The sequence below is a fragment of the Malurus melanocephalus genome, unplaced genomic scaffold, assembly GCF_030028575.1.
Source record: "Malurus melanocephalus ecotype Western Australia unplaced genomic scaffold, MMel_1.1 scaffold_118, whole genome shotgun sequence".
NCBI lineage: Eukaryota > Metazoa > Chordata > Aves > Passeriformes > Maluridae > Malurus > Malurus melanocephalus.
In genome coordinates, this window is record NW_026623350.1 from 883,132 (window position 1) to 903,209 (window position 20,078).

A 20,078-nucleotide genomic window follows, 5' to 3' on the forward strand; every position below is an offset into this window, starting at 1 on the left:
AGCTCCACTTGCCTCTACCAACACTCTCCTCCAAAAAACTTTTTTATTTCCTGCTCCAAAACTTGCTTTTAGGCAATCTGTCCTTTCATATTTCTAACCAGAGCTCCTACAGGTTTTTGAACTCAAACTTACGTGACTCCTGTTTTTTCAAATGAACGTTGCCTTCGTCTGCATGATGCTTTCATTGCTAGTRTAAAGATGACAGTGTTTATCTGAAAGAGAAATTGAAATAACTGCATGGTTTCTTTCTGTACATTTGTTATAGCTCTATTTTCAATGACAATGCAATTTTCATCATAAAATGGTGGTGCCAAGAATATTTTTCCTTTAACTTACAGGTCTCTGAATTCCAAGATTCACCTTRTTTCAAGGCAACATAGTCCAGGACATCCTGGTACTTGTGAAACTCAGAAAGAMAACCCCATGCAGAAATACTTGAGTGAAAGATAAAAACTCAACAATGGCCGTCCTTGTCCAAACCATGGTCCATTCCTGCCCAGCACCTTGCTTCAGTTGGGTTAAGCCAGAATTTACAAATATTTTCTAGCAGAGCATACAGTAATAATTACTCTGAATAAACCTCCACTCTCCACAGATTTCCSCATCAGCTGGCACGTACTAGGTTGGTGGTGCATCTGTACTTATTCACTCATAGTGAACATTGAGAATTTGTCTCATCATTCACCTTCCAAAACTGCAGAGTTTTACCACTGCAATTGTTCTGTTTCTAGGAGTTTCTAACTTAACATGCTATGGAGAAACGATGCAGCTTATCCTGTTTCTGCTATGCCTGCTACCTCCTGCTACTGCTTGTGTTGGAAAAGACCTTGAACTGGGTTCATAGCAATTTTCTCCAGACCAACACACCATTACAGGCTAATCCTTCSCCTTTCTCTGCAGCTTTCTCTTCTCTAGGCCACTCCAGTGGGGGCTGTCCCACACCTCTGATGAKTCGTGACCACAACCTACATGGCTTCCAGGTCTACTTCATACTTTTTGAGATGAGACCAGAACTGCATTTGGCATTCAAGATAAGAGTCAAACCATGAATATTTATCTTTTGGTGTTACTTTGAGGAAGAAGCTCTAAGAAGGAAGTTAAACACCGGCCCATTTTTTCAAATTTCGGAAAGTGGGAATATTTAATATTCCTTTAGGACTTCTGGATGAAGTGACTTATTATGGCTCCTTTTGTTGATTTTTTTAATAAGCTCACAGTACAACCCTTCAAAAATGGAACAAAGCAAATGGAAAATATTTCTGGCCATTGCTCCACAAGCAATCTTTGTACTGGCAAGCAGCCCTTTGATTTTCAGGAGCTTAGCTCATTTCTTATSTATTTAAGCAAAAGATGCAAGTGTGCATTTGCTTCAAATGTAAAGAACACAGTTGCTTTGCATGACTAYTGTTTGACAAAACATGAGAGAAAAGGTATCAGTAAAGAAGAGACAGCTCTGCCTACTTACAACGACAACCATTACGATGGGCCCAGCGAAACTCCAGATCAGGGTGTCATGAACWGACAGCCAGCAGAAATCAGGATTCCCATAGCCTTGTGGATCCAGACCAACAGCAAGCCCTGYGTCACAAAATGGAGAAAAAGTAAATCAGAAACGTGCTGCCTATAACCAAATGTAGTTTCAAATAAAATTATCGTGGCAAAATTTATTCAATGGGAAAGTCTGTGAAGGCAAAAACAAGGCAAATACTAAAATAAAACTTTGCAAATCAAAACSTTCATGCTGGTCACTTCATATCAAATAATACTCTGAGTTTTGCCAACTAGAATGAAGTTCAGCTAYATAAACATGAGAACAAATGCAAGTCCCAAATTAATTCTGTTTCAGCACAGTTTTATAGTCATTCTCACACAGTGTAAGCCTTGAGGGTGAGTGACATGTTGAGGAATTTCAATAAGCCTGTGCAGCAGAATGACATGAATCATAACTGAGGAGATGTCTATGTTATGGAAAAAAAAGTGCATTCTTAACTTGCTGTCACTAAAATAACATCAGAGACAAAGGAACCTGGGAACTTATGGGAGTTAACTGCTTGAGCTCAGGTGGGATTCATTTTGAACTGCCATCCCAGGTACCTCACCTTGCTTTCAGCACTGTTTGAAATGGAGTTAATGCCCCAAGGCAGTTGAGCTTAAAACACACCTTTTATTATTTTATTTTTCAAAACCTGGACAATTTCAAGGGGTTCTCTGAACCCAACATTCACCTGTTGATTTACAGTGCTGACTTGGTGACCCACACCTCGCCCCTATGGCGATGGACKGGGATTGCTGCCTGTGACCTGCAAAATCATACAACCATAGAATTGTTTAGGCTGGAAAAGACCTTTCAGATAGGGTGACCCCTGAGCCTCCTTTCTTCCAGGCTAAACACCTCCAGCTSCCTCAGCTGCTCCTCATCAGACCTGTGCTCCAGACCCTTCCCCATCTTCAYTGCCCTTCTCTGGACTSGCTCCAGCACCTCAGTGTCTTCCTTGTAGTGAGGGGCCCARAACTAAACTGATTCACAGTGTGGCTTCACCAGTGCTGAGTATAGGGGATGACAACATCCTTTTAGCCCTCCTGAGCTGCCTGCCTTTTCYATTGGTTTGTCTTTTGCCACGTGGGATGGCCTGCTCCTGTGTCTCTCCTGCTTGAGGAACATTCAGCCTTCCTGGACACCTTTGTCCTTCATGACTGCCTCCCTAGAGACWGAMTTATGCCTCTAAATAGGCCAAAGTSAGCCCTCTGGAAGCTCAAGGTGAAAGTTCTGCTGAACCCCCGCTTTACTTCTAAGAGAATTGAAAACTATCATTTTGTGATCACTGTCTCCAAGACAATTTCTGGCCATCACATCACCCACCACTCCTTTTCTKTTCACAAGGAACAGGTCCAGTGGGGCATCTTCCCTTGCTGGCTCACTCGTTAGCTGCATCAGGAAATTCTCTTCCACATACTCCAGGAACCTCCTGGGCTCTTTCTTCTGCTRTGTTGTATTCCCAGCAGACATCTGTTAAGGTGAAGTCCCCCACAAGAACAAGGAGAGATTTCTCCCAGTTGCTTACAGAATATTTTCTCTGCCTCCTCATCTTGGTCAGATGGTCTAGAACAGACTCTCACCATGGTATCTGCCTTGTTGTCCTTCCTGATGATTCTTACCCATAAACACTCAACTCTTTTATTACCAACATTGAGCTCTAGACAGTCAAACACACTCTAACATAGTTAAATGTTCCCAWGGTTTCTAACACAGAAACACCTACATCTTTGCTGCCCCATGGATCTCCAGCCCCTGCCKCCACTGAGATGGCAGATGGAAGGACCTCATTAGCACACTATCCCACAAACACTGGCATTCTGCCCTCTAGTGAGCATGGTTTTATCCCTTTTCCCCTTTAAACTCAGTTCAAAGCTCTAATTCCTGTGCAAAGATCCTTCTTTCCCTTTGAGACAGGTGTACCCTGTCTGCAGAGATCTTGAAGCCTCAGAAAGCGATGCCTGCAGGCCGGTGGCCAGTGCCATATGGCAGGTGGCTCAGCCCGCTGTCTGGGCACGGGGGCACCTCCTGCGAGGAGCGTATGTTCTGTCTCACGGGGCGGCCAGGGCTGAYGGCAGCGCTGCTCTCTGCAAGGAAGTTTCGTGTGCATTACAGTCACCTTTTCTTGAATTGAACCCTGCGTGCTTTGATGAAAAGACACTGAGAAAGGGAAAGGTAGCTGCATTGCACTCTTGCTGCTTAGAACTGGCCCACAGCCAATATTCAMATCTGGTACAGGCCTATGGTCTATGAAAACTAAACTGGCTGTTTGGCAAAGCAGTGGATATTGGATCTGTTTCCACTGAAATGTGGAATGAGATAGGACTAGTCTCCCTCCCTGCTGCCATTGGCCCTTCCACCACCCCCTTCAGCAGTTGCCATCCAGAAAAAATTAGCCATAAATGATTAAGGACCATAAAGTATTTTATACAGATGTAATTCTGTGGATACAGCTTGTTTCCCAGGACTGGATTTCCCCATTAATGGGACTCTATGAGTAATTGGCAAACAGCTACATTTTTTCACTTTCAAAATCCTACCCTAAAGTTCTCCATTAAACAAAGAGGGCAAATTGCAGTTCTCAGGTATGTGGTTCAAATATTATTGCAGTCAACAAYGTGAAATAACACTTTACTCAAGACAGAATTAAGCCAATGCAATGTAATACTGAGAAACATTTTGGCACATCAATTAAACGCTGCAGCCTGGCTGCCCTTAGCACACTGAGAGTGCAGGCTGAGTGATACCTTGCTGACGTTTGCAGGAACTGGGGCTGCCCCTGTGGCCAAGAGTCCTGTGGGGACCAGCACCCACCCCAGCACACACCCCGGAGTGTGCCAAGGGCTGCAGGAGGGKCGCGTATCGACTCTTGTGACCTCCTGCAGGCTCAGCAGCTGTGGGGCAGCCTCACCTCTCTCCTGACTCTTTGCTTCACTCAGAATTTGAAAGTCCCAGTTTCTTGGGCATATTGGTTTTAGGGCTGCATAAGAACCTGTTTTAACACAAGCAGTGCAGTCTCCATGGCAAAGCAGTTGCTGCACACATATGTCAAGCAGTTAGCATCTGCCACGGAGACAGGCACAACTGGGGGGGGTCTTGCTGGGTGCCAAAACCAGCCCTTTGCTCCTGAGGCAAGGAAGTAATAAAATTCCTCTCCAAGATGGATCAAACTATACTTTCAAATGAGCACGCTTAAAACAATTTAAAAATATTCCACTATTGCTCCCAATGGAGGACTGTTCCAGATACACACTCTTTTGATGGCTGTAAGCCTTCTTCCAACTTCTATTCTACTTTTATTCAYGGCAATTTGCATTTCTGTGCTGTGATTAAATGTGGTTCTTCCCTGTTGGAGCATTCCTCTGTAAACATTTCACTAAATTTCATCCCCCTCTAAAGGTCAAGGTTCCCTCTCCAAGATGCCTGGTCCCATCACAGATGCCATAGGACCACTRTGTCCCAGCTTGAAATTAGTACCACTTTGAGCACAGAAAGTAGAAAAAATAATAGACAAAAATCCACTGCTACTGTAGGTTTGATTATTTTTTCCCTCTCAGGATAGCTATGATGAAGATGAAATGGTATTTATATTTATAATAAAAAAGTCCTCTGCATGTCCCAAGACCAGAATTTCTTCCCATATCTAGACTATACTCCTACTAAGAAAAATAAACAAACCTTCTCTCATAAAGCAATTTAAATAATATTTAAGATTCATGATGGAACCTTCTTACTGTTTAGAAATGAAAATTTTAAAGAAGTTTATTTAAAATATATACAGTAATGAAGTTATCTAGAGGCATGAAATCCCACATTGTGCTATTTATGATGAAACAATTTTCTCTTCAGATGACTTAYAGACCTAGAAGGGCAAACTAAAGGCTTAGTTTTCTTTATCCTCCAGTTCACAAAATCCCCTGACTTYCTCAGTAATAGGGATCCGACTTTACATTAATACAAAACTGCAAATTCAGTAGATTCAGAGATTAAATTGCAGGACACAACCTGGAAAGTTTTAAAAGGGCAAAAATAGTTCCATATCACAGAGAGCAGTATCTAAAAAAAAAGTAAAAATGGTATGCTTGTAATATTTAGATTGCATAATAATGCTGTTGAGAAGGTCCGAATTAATTTAAATTTCAGGAGAGAAAGCAAACCTGAAGCAGAAACTCCTTTCAACAAAATTCTTCTAAAGACAATGAATTCTGAAATGCAATTAGCTTTTGTTATTAAATGATACTTCTTTACTGCCAGAAATGATGCTGCCAAATATCTGATTGCACTTCAGTGTTACTTAAAATACTGCAGTATGTACTGATAAAAAGTCACATAGGTCTAAAATGTTTCTTCCTTGAAGAGAAKTTCAAGGACAGTTTCTGTTTAAAATCTCTGGGGTATGTCTACAGTGGCAGAGCTTTCTGAGCTCTGTTTTCTACTGTGTTCTGGATAAATCAATAGAAGTAGAAATTATTTAGGCACAAAGTGATATGGAAAAACTTACCAGCTCTCTGGAAAGAGAATTAACCTGTACCAGCCTACGCTGTGTTTTGGTATTACACTTTCTTAAATCACACAGCAAAAAAAGAACAAGTATGTATTTTTATATCTAACTTGTCCCATAATATTTTTGCAAGTGAACATGAGTGATAGCAATTTGTTTGATCTCAGAGACATCTAAATCTTTGCCATTGATGACAGTATGCTATTATCCGTAAAAATAAAACTAATTGGATAAAAGTTAACTGCCTGCCTATGATCTGATTTCCCATATGGTACCAGATACACGCTGAAACAGTTGAACCAAAAACCCCACTCCAACTGTTCCGTGAAGCACAGTTCCCGAGGAGCTGTCTGCCTGAATTAACACAGTGCCGTGTGCTTAGGGTAGCTCTGGAAATGTCTGATGGCAAAAATAGGCATGGTGAGGGCGGAGATGGATGTGCTCCTGTGGATCACTCTGGATCGGTTTAAAAGATTACTGCCTCCAGCTTTTCATTACTTTTCCTCAACTGGAAGTTATAGCCTTTGCATCTGAAATTAAGTAAAGGCAGCTTGAATATTCCCAGCTTGGTTTTATGCCAAATAAAACAGAGCCACTGAAATTCCCTTCAGGAAGTATTTACTCCKGCTTGAGGGTTTGCAGTGGGAATTTCCAGTGAGGGGTAATAATGTCCTGTGGGCAGCATTGCTTCTGAAGCCACTGCAGTTACCTCTCCGAGAGACCAAGTGTCCACATCTGGAGGTACCAGCACAGGAAGGAAAATTTCTGAAAGCTACTGACAAAGCTGTTAAAATAAAAATACCATTACTTGCAAGGAATATTATAAAGTCCTGATTTAATCTCAGTGCAATTATATTTGTTATTGTATAACCATCAATATCACTTCAGCTGGGGTAACAGACATTTGGTACACAGATCTACCAAATTCGGGCTGACTTCTGGTAGAATTTGTTGGCTTGGTGCTGCCCTGGTTCAGGAAAACACCCATGGCTGTCAGGRATGAGGTAACTTCCCTGAACCTAGCCAGTAAAATGGCAGGGAAATGAAGCTTTTTTGGGGTGGTTCAGGGTACCTGTTATGATGGCAGGAATGCCCCAGCCAACAACGTAGTAGAAGCGCATGTGCCCGAAGTTGATGTTCCTCACTTCAGTCAGCATCCGGTAGATGTGCAGCTGCTCCACAAACATCCATGCGAAGGTGCTCATGTAGAAATAGTGCAGGAGGATGGCAATCACRGTACACACAAACTGCAGAAGGGAAAGGGCAGGGAAATTAGAGTTGCTCTTCTGAATCACAACCTGGTGAGTCACCGGTTCCCCCTGTGCAGCTCACAGCAAGTGTAATAAAAAGATTTTGGCAGAAYGAATATACTGCTTGTAATTAGGTTTTTCAGAGTTTAAGAAGAGCTGCTCATACTGCTCATACTGAAAAATGCTTTTTTCAAGTAAATTTTGCCACCAATTCTGAGTCCTTTTCARCTTCACTCTATCAACCCAACATACTTTCAGTCACTGCCCTTGCCCTCTATGTACCTGCTTCCTCTGTGCATATTTGCTGTAAAGGTGAGGATTTGAGCTATTCTGACCAAAATCCTTCTTCTTGCAGAAAGGGCAAGGCAAGGCTGGCAGAGCTCCTGGCTCTTTCTCCTGGTGTAGAGCAGGAGGTGAGGATGCTCCTCTAGAGGTTRAAGAGCTTTTACCCTGCCTGGTGTATGAGTCTCACCTGCACAATGCCAGTACAGTGAATACAACCACAGAATGCCTAATTGCATCAGCTAAACTGATCTTAGTGCAAAGCCAATAAACTGGTCCTGAGAATGGCMACCCTCAGCCCTGCACTTTCTCTGTGTCTTCTATTGCCACATCAAGGGCCATTCTATGGGTTTTTCTGACACTACAATCTTTCCAGAGAGAAGGATATCTMTCCAAGAAGTATGCCAGTTGGTAAACCTTTGTTTTAATGTAGACTATGTTTTCTGTTTTATTGGTAGATAAAAAAGTACAAAACAAGTCTTCTTATATTTGACAGAGGTAGACAGGATGTGTGAGATCTTATGTCTTTTGTTTAGGACTTGTCCCTGAGAAAGTTCTTTCTCAGGAAAACTGAAGTTTTGGGGACAGAAATCCATGAAACTCCAGGCAAGGAAAAGTGAATGTGCTGAACATGAGCAACAGATGATCTATAGAAGAAATCCATCCTTTCTTTGAGAAATTCTTACCAGTTAACTSAAATGTCACAAATAGACAAAATTTGACAGGATTTTATAATCCAACATAAGATCAGACTATTTTGCCCTATGTGTCTGTCACGGGTCTGAAATGATCTATTCCATCTACATTTCCTCTTCTGGGACTCTTATTTAAAAAAAAAAATTAAGAAGCAAAAGCATGGATGCATGCATGGGGTAAGACAGCAGCCATSTCTTCTGTCCTTGCAGCTCTTCCCTTCACTGATGAACCCTGAAGACCTTGCATATCTGTACTTAAACAAGYCATGGAGGATGCCTGGCCATTACCACTGCACTAAAGGATGCAGCCTGAMGTAGATCACCACTTACCCTGCAGACCTGCCTTTTACCTAATGTCAAATTCAGACTATTTGACTACAAAGTGAGAGAGTGGCTTCTTGTCTCTACYTGGCTTGAGCAGGGGGATTAATTCTCTTCTTGTCCACCACAGAAAACAACCCTAATCACCAGGCTGTAGGATATTCTGTAGGATAGGCTTGACTCTACCCATCTCTTGAGGCTGCGCTACTTGCAGTCAAGCAGAGAAGACATGGGGACAAAGAAAAAAAGCAGGGTAGTGCTGGCAGGATAGTTCATGTCTCCAGCTAGGAGCAAAGTGACCTGAAGCTTCCAGTCCTATGTTTGGATTTGGGTATTATACTACATCAGCAGCACAAAGTGGATCACTAAGCTCTGCCAGGCTGAGAGGAGCAAAAAATAAGGACCTGCTGAAACCAAAGAGACCATGTCCACAGTGTGACTACAAGTAACAGCTACAATGGGCAAACTTGTAGCTGAAGTCATCTTTGTGATCAAATGGCTGCCTTGAAACTCATGACCTTCAGATACTTGCATTTGTGTAATATCTGCTAACCAGTTTTCTCTCCCAACTTAACAGTTTGATGGGTGAAAACAGGAATGGCCACAAGMATCTGACACCTGAATTGTAATCTTGCAATTAACCTTCTCCTTTCAGAAGCAAAACAATGGATTTTGCTGAGGGTCTGTTGACAAGCTTGAATTAAGAGTACTTTGTGCAACCATTCAWTTTTTATTTGGAAATGTTTTACATTGTGTTCTGGAACCTTTTGTTCCTGTGCASCACTGACCTTGCTTTCAGACTTTGCCATGACTTTTTAGTGGTTTTTCATGGTGTAATGCTCAGAAATGTACATTTCCCTGTTTAACTTTGTTGAGGAAAAGAATCATACAAAGACTGCCAACTTTCTGGATTCACTTACTACATCAACTTTATTATAACACCGAGTGTTATTGAAAATGTGGCTCACCAAATAAACCATCTTTCTTCTCTCTATGTAAGCAGTGCTTTTTTTTGTTCCTACTCTCACATGCAAGGCAGAGTGCTGCCCTGAACATCACCTTTTTCAGGTAAGAAAAAAGAAAGAAAATAAATCACTTTCTATCAATAGACCAGGAAAAGATTAAAACCTCACCCAGAAATGTGACTGTTAATTTACAGAAACCCATAAAAGCCAGGCTGAGTGCCAAGCAGCACAGCATTATTTGTGCTCCAGCATTCTTTACTTCTTTATGTTCATCAGTGCATGACTCGTTAGACAACTCTCATTCCATACAGACAGATGAATAATTGTCTCAAGCAGACATGGCTYACAGCCCTCCTACCTTCTCAAACTGACTTGGGAAGGCTGTAAGGAGCAGCCTATGAAATGGGCTATGAAATACATTTGGTAAATTAAAGATCTTTGTAAATGGTTTAAAGGTTTGGGGTGTTTCACTGGGTCTTGGTAACAGTACAGGACATGATCATGAGTCCCAAAGCATGAAAACGAGAAGGAGCAAAAGAGAACAATCTMACCAAGTACAACCATTAGGATTTGTGGTATTGATGTAATGAACTGTTTTACTACTTTTATAAACCTTTGCTTGGTGCTTTTATGATACTATGAAAGAAATCTGGAAATGAGGAGACATCATTTACTGCATAATTTTTGGTAAAATTCTGTAGGGATGTGGACTTGGGCCCCAACTCCTCAGTAGATATGTTGGACAGCTGAAAGAGTATAAACTCCTTGGTAGTGAAATGCAGTGAAAAATGAGTGGTGTGCTCAGCAAGGCATGGGAAAGGTCAAGTTACACAGAGAGCTGTGGATCAGTTGGCAAGGTGAGCTTCTTTGAACGAAGTTATTTTAGTATGCAAACTTTTATATAATGAAACAAAGACAGCACTAGTTCACACAGGACATGAGACCATATCCCAGAGGGCAGGTCACTGYAGAAGATCTCACCACAGCAATAGATAAAGAACCTGAGTTCCCAGAAAAGGGGAATATTGGAATATTGGACTGGAAGTGTCACAACCAGCTGGAAAGCTTTATCCAGTTAACAATTCACAATTATTCACAATTTTTCAAAAGGTAAAGTGGGAGAAGAAGCCCAGAAAACACCCCAACAGACTAACATGAGTCTTACAAATTGAGTAATTTCAGCATCTTAGTTTTATATAGTTTTCCAAAAGAAATACTATTAAACAGAGGTTTCCTGGAAAGACAATTACTGTAAGAGAGGTCTCTCGAATTTATTAGGAGAAGGTCTAGTGAGTACTCAGTTACTGGAAACTGAAATTAGACAAGGTCAGATACTTTTYAAAGGCATGTAATAGCTCAGATGGCCATCAGAAACCAGAGTGACAGTGTAGGATGCAGTTATACAGCAAGGAAGGCTGCGTGGTTAGGCACCATGGTGTCACTACCATGATGGTGATGATATTCATTGAATGTAGGCATATTCTCCTATTTCTGCTGCTTGGACCACGTGGAATCAGCATGGTTTTTTTTTTTTGGTTTTTTTTTGTTTTGTTTTGTTTACATCTCAAGGCTGTATTTTCTTCTCAAAAATTAGATTGAAACATGTACAATAATGGATTTCTAGAAGATATATTTTCTTCACACTGTTCAGATACTCCCTAAAGTAACATTTTGAATATTCTTCCTAACCATTAAGGACATACTTTTTATCGCATGTCATCCCCCATCTGTACTGCCTATTTCGCAAAGGTGCCTGTGCAGCCTGGCAGTGCTGGAGTCCTTGTGTGYTTGTCTCTTATCTGTCTGAAYGGCAGCCAYGGCTTTTGGGATGGGTGCTACCAARAAACAGCAGCAGGGTTAGAGAGCAATGAGGTCTTGAGTACAAAGCACACACACTTCATGTGTGGTTTATATCTGCCTCATACCTAGTATGTTCATAACTTGCATTTCTGGACATGCACAATACTGGAAGTGCTTGCATTAAGCTTTGTCAACAGATACGATGGGCTGCAGCCAACAATCACTGTGGCTGGAAGGCACAAAGCAAAGTGACGGGTTTCCTGCTGGATCTTGGATGTAGCAACCTGTCCTGAGTTTGGCAAGTGGCTTCCCCAGAAAGGCCCTGCCCAGCACCACATTRCTGACAACCTACCAGTCAACAGCTGGAGCCATTGGGGCTTGGGAGGTACCTGCTGCAGGAGAAACTGGAGATCCTCCTACTGAATAGACAAAGCAAGACAGAAAACACTCTGATGGAAAGCAAGGAAGAAATCAGTATTCAGGGTTCAGTTCCTGGGGTAAATTTCCAGCAGGGCTGCTGTCATATATTCTCTGAAAATAATATATAGTCCTACTGCCTGCCATTGCTATTAAATGACATCAACTGCACACGAATCTGATTTTTCAAATCACCGCTGAAGCCCAAMACAAGCAAAAAGAAGGAGAAAGTGAAGCAGATGGGAGAAGGTAAAAGTTGCAATATGAACCCCCTGATTTAAAGCCTGACAACAACTCTAGCAATAAACAGAGAGTAAGTCTTACCGGGTTTTCAGTCTGGTTGATTCCAATAAGAAAAACAAGCTCAGAAAAGAACAGGGCAGCCACCAGGTTTTTGTGGATACTGTGCAAGTTGGAACGCAGTGTGCGGATCAGGACCAGCAGAATGAAGGTGATCAGCAAAGCCGCCAGTGAGATGGATACGGTTGTGTAAGTGACRATCTTCAGAGGAAGCACCTCCCCATTCTGTAGAAAGACAGAATGACAGCATCTCTTGAGGCTTCCCCTTCCTTTTCCTCCAATCAAATCTGCTATTCAGAATGTCAATGTTCTCATTACTACTAAGCCCACATACTGATTTACTTTTGGACCAACAGGAGTGGGTGATGCCACCTCTTYAGTCACTCAACATGTTGAGTGTGTACAGGTAGCACAGGAAGCTCCTTTCAGCAGGGATGGGCAACGTACCCCTGATATTGGGATCAATCYGCTGACAATGCCCAGAGTCATGCTCAGAGTTCAAGCTCTGAGTCAAAGCCCTTGAAAACAAGTCCCTAAAAATCATGAGCCTGATGTCACCCACCTCTCGTTTAGAAATGTCCATCAGGACAGCGAAGCTGGTTATGTGGTTGCACTGGCAAGCGATRTGGCTCTGATTTCTGGAAAACAGCTCACACCCTCTGGAGGACCAGGCACCTGTCCCGCCAATCCTGTGGGGAAAAAAGGCCTTTCTCAGAGCCATCCTCTGATCTTCCCTTGCCTTCCACTCTGCGGCAGCTTATGCTACACAACCAGAGAAGACTGTAAGAACCAAGACAGAATTATTTATAGCTGTCACCTACCTGAAACAGTATTAYCAACTTAAAACTATAGGCTTTCAATTGAAGTAGTTTCTGATAAGAGCACTGGCTTTGATGCCCAGATTTTGTAGGTTTTAAACAGTCTGTTTTGAGTAAAAATAAAATATTCAGAGTTCCTCTGAAAAGCACACAAGAAAAGGGTAAAATYTTTTGTAATAAATAATATTTCATATCAGGAGACCTCTTATATTAACAATGGGGAGAAACTGCTGCCTTAAAAATCCTTCCCTATGCAGTTATGGTTAACTCCAGTGACTTCAGAAATTATTTTGTATCAATATTAATTATTCTATTCTGAAGTTAATGAGTAATGAAAATAGTCTTGCAGTTACTGAAGGAGTTTTTAATTAGATGTGACAGGATCTCTTTTTCATTCAGCAATAAAATATTTGTTAAACTTCAATATCACTTTCTCTTGAAGAGCACTCACTTTCTAAAAGCTCCTTCATTACACGTAGTGTAAGAGCTGCTTTTCAACTGTGGCTGCAGGAAGATGTAACACAGATAACAATGCCACCGAAGCTGCCAGCAAATAGCTAACACATGAATCACTTTAGAGCTAATGAGTTATTCAAGCTCATAGGATRTTTAAAAATTCATGAAAAAGGACTTGCCATTGCCTCGTAATCGGCAGAATCATCTGTGCATACAAGCAAAARCACTACTTTACATGTGGGCAAATGAAAGAGTTTATTACTATGAAGAGGAGAGATTTCTATGCATCTTCGATTCTTTAAATGACATAATCTCCTGAAGCCTTTGAATAGGAGGCACACATTTCCTAGGTTAGTTTGCTATTTTATTTCCAGCACAGGATATTGCCTTTTAATGGATTTTTCCATAAGCTTACTAGAGTCTTTGAGTTGTAGGATACAAGTAACCGCTATTCCCTTTCCTCTGGGCAGAYCATATCATCCTCTCACTGTGTAAAGGTTTGTAGCTGGAATCACAATATGTGTGTAATAACTACAATACTGTGAAGGCATAATATAAATGTGGTTACCTCTCTCTCAACAMATTTTCTTTTGTTGGATCCACACTCTTGAAATATCACCAACAGGACTGTGCTGTTTCCACAGTGCCATAAACCCAAYGAAACATCAGCATACCTGGTTCCAGCTCATATACTTTTTTTCATTTTCAAGAAAAATATKCCTTTATATTGAACTTTACTGAATACAAAATACCTAAATGAACCATTTTCAGAATATTTCATTTGTTTCCTAACGATTCCCTCCTAGAGAGTCAAATAGTCTTTCCTTATGTTCTACTTATATATTACAATTGCTTTCCATCAACTGCAAGAGGTCTAATGTCCCAAAGAARGTAATTCCTCTCCCTCCCATTTTTCACTAAAACAAATGAAAGCAAATCCACAATAGCTAATGAAATGAAAGTTAAGTTTCTTTTTATCAGTAAAATTGCCTTTGCATTGATTTTTGATAAAAAAATTTATGATTCACAAATTTATAATCTTTACTCCTAATTTTATCTGCAAAACCTCAGTCCTCCTTTCTACCAAAACAGAGATTTGGCTTTGCAATTTTTTGCACTAGCCCTGGCTGAGGCACCAAGGCTAAGTGCCTGCTTGCCATGCACTCWGTTCATAGTCACTGGAGTGTAATARGAGAAGATCCGGCCCATGGAAGAGCTGAATCATCTCCTGGAAATCCTGACTTAAAAACCTCAGACAAGTCACAAATTCAAATACTGGAGTCGGACTGTGCCTGTCCAGACATACATCTATGGGCAAAATGCATGGGCAAATACAAGGAAATTGTGAGATTTATTACTTCTGGATGAAAATGAACCCTGCAGAAAGACATGACAGTACTGTGTTTCTTAAAACCACAGGGCTAATCCTTTGTTTGAGGAGTTATAATAATTATTTTCATTTTTCTCAGGTTGGTGGGAAATGATTACATGGCTCTATTCCACAAAAAATCAGTTGTCAGTTGAATAAATAGACCAAGACRGGTTTTCCTTGAGAATTATCTTCCTGGGCAGGACTTTTCTGCTGCTCAGACAGTTGTCACTCACAGCCCTAAAGCAAGCAGGAGACATACATGATGGAGTGATTCCAGAAGACACAGACAGGCTTCGTTCTCTCCTCTGTTTCCAGCATGGCGTACTCCACTATGAGGGGTTTTTCCATCAGGTTGGGAGGAAACTGCCCATCGCTGTGAATGGCTGTGCTCACTACAGGTGTGTTGATAATAGGGCGATTTGGCAATCTGCACAAGGAGAAAAATTGCACAGTGACCTGCAYGTTAAAATGCAAAGCACTGATTCACTATGTTCTGCAAATAAAAGATTCCCAGTCGCTTCTGCTCAGAAAGCAAAGCAAGTGCACCACCAACCTTCCATACAGATGTGTTTCCAGAAACTGCTGGCACTTCTGTCATACTTATTGTTCCATAGTGTGCCAGAGAAGGACAAGAGACAGTACTGCGGTGACAACAGCAGCACTGATGATGTTTGGTCGATATACAAACAGCTCTGTCTCCCTCACACACTCAGAGAAGTAGAAAAAGGCATGTGAACAATTCCAAACAATTTACCTCAAGCTCCTTCTGTCAGGATCATAGTTTTCAGGCAGGAGGTGTCCCAGAGATCGGTATATAATGACCATGGCAACGGTATAATGTGTCTCAATGTCTGGATGTCGCTTCTTTCTCTTTGCAAAAGCACTCTCAGGGCTGAACGCATCAATGTTCAACTTAGAGGATATTTTTTGATTTGAAGGCTTCATTGTAGGCACTGCTATGGAATTAACACAAATACTAAATTCTTTACACACAGCTTCAGTTACCATTTAAACCAATAATTTTGCTTTGCAAAGACACAATGCACAATGATATTACAGTTGTTACAACTCTAGGCTTAGAGCACTCAGCATGTTCTTAATGTTATATTTGATATTTTAAATAAAATTTTAGCACATTTCAGTTATATAGCTGAWAATCAAATAACCATTGAACAGTGAAAAACCATTATGTCCCGCTAGAAAATAAGCAATTTCTAAGCTGAAAGGTCCATAAGTACCTCATTCATAACTTAAGGAGAACATTAAAACATTACGCATGCTATTAAATTGCATGTATCTTTATATCTGGCAAAACTATAATTAATGAATACACCAAGTAGTCACATAAGATTTCTCCCTGCTAATTCTGTCATTGAATGAGCTTTAGTTTTGGAACATTCTCTTAAAATTCACATTTTCTTTTTTCTTACAGAAAAGATACAAATCACAGAAGCAGATACCCTGTTTCTAAATATAAAGTAATAAAGTTGTATTAGCTTACTATGAATTATTTTCAGAAGAGTTACTATTTCCCCATTCAGAAGACATTAAGCCATGGTACAGGTACTATGTTTTGAGTTACCCTCTTTCCCCCAGCCCAACAAAACCTGTTGTGATTCACAGCAATCTTGGGGTACTTCAGAGACACTGGGAAGCAGCTACTCCCCATGTATTCTCCCTCATCATCCAGCTCAAGACTTTTTCACTGCTGTCCATTTCTAGTACAACTATCTCTACTCCCAGATTTGRATTCCCAATCTCTCACACCACCTGCCTCCATCTCTGCAGGGACTGGAGGAAGGTGGCTGTGGGACTGCAGGTGCTGGGCAGCCGTCCCATCCTGTCCTGGTGGGAACGGAGGCAGAGCATTTCTCCTGCTTTGACAGGGCTGTTGTAGGGGCTGCAGGAGAGACCTGACAGACAGGTACAGCCAGTCCCACAACCCCCCAAGCCTCCACTGCTGCCGGCAGGCAAAATACCTCACAAGTATGCACAGCTGCTCCATCCCTAAATAATGTTCACTTGTGCAGACGGTCACCCTGCTMTCACCCTAGTACCACTCTGCTCCCGAGGATCGATCATGCTCCCTGGGAGCTGGTCAWAATTGCTACCACACAACAGCAGAACAGTTTTACCTTTCCTTTCTGAAGGTTTGAACAAAGTATCAGGGAAGACAACAGATGACTCCAGATCTTTTGGGTAATCTTCTTTAATCTCGTGAAATCGTGGTATTCTAGCTCCCGTGAAATTAGACTTGTCAAAGATGTCAACAGCAATAACTGGAGGGGAGGAARAAGTTTCCCACAAAATTAACTTCAATGCTCTCAAATATCATATTGCAACACAATGAAACATTATTGAAAGGTTAAAATATCTACACAATGCAGATAAAAAATTTAAAATCCAAAATAGAAAGTAAAATTTAATTTCTTTCAGTTAAAACCTTACACRACAACTACAAGCTTACCGGTCAGCATTACATTACATTTATCAAATGATACATTTATYTTTCTTTGGAAAGGAATTCACAAGGTAGTATCTCATACTATGAAAACACTACTGCAAACATTGGAAAGAAATAATCATAGAACTGTTTAGGTTGGAAGAGAACTCCAAGATCAAGTCCAACTGTTAGTTCAGCACTGCCAAGTCCACCACTAAACCATGTCCCCAAAGGCCAYATCTACATGTCTTTTAAATACCTCCAGGRATGGTAATTTCCCTGGGCTGCCTGTATCAATGCCTGAGCACTGTTTCAGTTARGAAATTTTTCCTAATCCCATCTCGAGGTAGATCCCTTTGCTGGTACTTCTCCAGCAGCAGCTGCTTGGGGTTTTACAGAGGCTTTTCCCTGGCTGCTGTTCAGTGAATGCTCCTGCTTCACAGAGCTTCTCCCTGTACTGATGCCTTGCTCCAGTGTGTGCTGCAGGTTCCAATTTTAGACTTGCTCTTTAATGGGAAGACTAAATCCAYTGCTTCAAAAACACAGTTCTACATCTGTTGAATTACAAAGTCAGCTGACTAAAGAAAATAACCTGCATTTTACCTGGGACTACTTCGTCCTCCTCCAGCAGTTCCTCCCTAGCTTACCTCATCATCTCTGCCTGTTTAACTGCCAAAATATTTTAAAGCAGTTGAGTTGGCTTTAACTTTCTCATTTCAGAGAAGTCATTGAGTGCCAATTTACATGTTCTGGGGGTAACCCTACACCAAAAGGTGTGATCCTCTGCAAGTTTCTGTATGAAGAAATATCCATGTTAAGACCCGCAAATTCCCATTCCTTCCCTAGTTTCTAAATAACTCCCAGATGAGCCATTAGGAAACTCTATTAACACCATGTTCACCTGGAAAAACTGTTCTAAAGAAAACAGACCTCTTTCAGGCCAGAGTTGCCTCATCTCTCTCAAGATCACACCTTTTTACACAGAAAAATAATGATTTACAACCCACAAGAAATTCTGGGGTTTGTTTTTATCTCAGTTTAGCTGGATTAAAATGCTGAGCATMCTTTTTTCTGAGTATGAAGACAAACATATTTTGATTTGCATAGGGTTACTTTTTTTTTTGCACTGCAGTAATTCTTCAGATGGTGTTGGTGTGATTCCTCCAAAAATGAAATAAACTACATTGAACTATATTAGCTGATCTCAAAAGTTTATTTACAAACTTAGTCCTTCCTACTATTGCTACACTASTGTGACTGCAACACAATGCCACATGGAGCAGAGGCACAGTCCAGATGGAAAACAGATCAGACATTTCCCAGGAGGCCCCCATGGCAACTGAAAGATGTAGATCAAGGCTCAGTGAATTTGAAACTAATGCAATGATTTTTCTCAGKGGGTACTATTAAAACAAATAACTAGCACCGCTATCCAGCACATTTTTAAGACTCAAAAAAAAGGGGCAGTTTTCAACACAGATACTCACTCATGTTAGTGGCAACAATGACAAAAGGTCTCATGTAGGTTTTCTTCATGTTCTGGGCCACGTTGTTGAAATATTCCTCATAGTGCCTGAGCAGGTGAGCGGTGCCACCCTCTGTTCGCTGAATTTGCTCCCAGTGTTCCTTGTTGCCAGGGTCCAGTAAAGCACTACCCACTTTGATAATATTCTGAGAAATAAAGTACAAGCCTAAATTATGAAGCAAACAAAGTGCTGGGCTTCAAGTGAGAAGTATTGAAAATGATTGGCCTGACTGCCTCAGGTGAACATATAATTAAATATTTTAATACAGGCATGTTCAACTGCAGCCATATAAAAATATGCACACCAGTTACTCACCCTGAGGTTTTTTTGTCATGTAAAGCAAATCCCTCCAAACTTTTTATGAGCAAAGTAAGCCAAAATTGGAGGCTGTAAGAGAACTGCCTACTTTCTTTCCCCTAATGACAGGAAAACTAGAAAGAAATGCAGGATGAAAACCTATGTTTTCTTCCTTTCTGAGAGATCAAACACACAAAAAGCACAGCACTTACCAGGTACACTGAATAACTTCCCCAGAGAATTCAAAATAATGGTTTTTGTTGGAAAAAAAAAAAAAAAAAAGCAAGCCATGGGTAGAAATATCACTTCTTTTATTTTATTTTTTYTTTAACTTTGTTGTTTCCTGGATAACAAAGACAGCTTATATGGTGAAGAATAATATGAGTGAGTATTAACTTGTATRGATAAACTTGATAATACAGAAGAAAACCTAAATCGTGTTAGTGCTTCCCCATTTTTATGTTATTTGCAAATGGCATTAAAAAGGAAGTTCTTTCTCAAGACTGCTTTCTGCCCTTTCTCAGAAAAATATGCAATGAGACCCTCAGGCTGAATGGAAGGAGATTGACCCCAAAAGAGAGTGTTAAATGGCTTAAATGGGAAAGATGCTAAGAAGTTTTTAAGCTTGTTGTRTATATGAACGATGTTGTTGTAACAAAACCTAATTCCTAACTAAGGTAAAATTTTTATAAATGATGTTAGGAATTAATCACCATAAGCTCTAAAACAGCCAAGACAAATATTTAGGCTTCATTTAGAGGGAGCTATATTCTGTCTTGTCTGAGGCTTCAAGCATGTATATCTGAGCTAAAAGAGACTGCCAATATGACCATCTCTGCCTAGGGTGAGAAGCACGACATGGTTCCCAGGAATGCAGAAAATACTAGCTGTACTTGGTACCACACGTCATCCATGTTTGTGAACATAATTTATGTTGTTTTATTATCTATTTTTCAGGCTTCTATGCGAGACTATTAAAAAAAAATCCTTCTCCACTTGTGCTCCCTCAGCCTAGGATGTTACCTCCTTTYGCTCATGAGCTGTACTCATTAGTTTTCAAATTCCTGACCTATTCTAAAATATTTAGGGAGTTCTTGAAAA

At 40.8% G+C, this 20,078-nt stretch overlaps 1 protein-coding gene across 6 annotated transcripts in view; it reads right to left on the minus strand.

Moving 5' to 3' along the window:
• The window catches only part of CELSR1 (cadherin EGF LAG seven-pass G-type receptor 1), a 161,890-nt gene that overhangs the window by 10,873 nt on the left and 130,939 nt on the right, over nucleotides 1-20,078 (minus strand). For 4 of the 6 annotated variants that reach the window (XM_057370075.1, XM_057370072.1, XM_057370073.1 and 1 more), the window contains exons 19-27: nucleotides 18,642-18,825; nucleotides 16,847-16,990; nucleotides 15,466-15,667; nucleotides 14,971-15,138; nucleotides 12,628-12,754; nucleotides 12,090-12,290; nucleotides 7,108-7,282; nucleotides 1,466-1,578; nucleotides 133-212 (exon numbers count right to left, since the gene is read on the minus strand). In XM_057370075.1, the coding sequence (XP_057226058.1) occupies nucleotides 133-212; nucleotides 1,466-1,578; nucleotides 7,108-7,282; nucleotides 12,090-12,290; nucleotides 12,628-12,754; nucleotides 14,971-15,138; nucleotides 15,466-15,667; nucleotides 16,847-16,990; nucleotides 18,642-18,825 (1,394 nt within the window). The remainder of the gene's footprint in view (nucleotides 1-132; nucleotides 213-1,465; nucleotides 1,579-7,107; nucleotides 7,283-12,089; nucleotides 12,291-12,627; nucleotides 12,755-14,970; nucleotides 15,139-15,465; nucleotides 15,668-16,846; nucleotides 16,991-18,641; nucleotides 18,826-20,078) is intronic. The other 2 variants (XM_057370070.1, XM_057370074.1) reach the window with 1 other exon arrangement.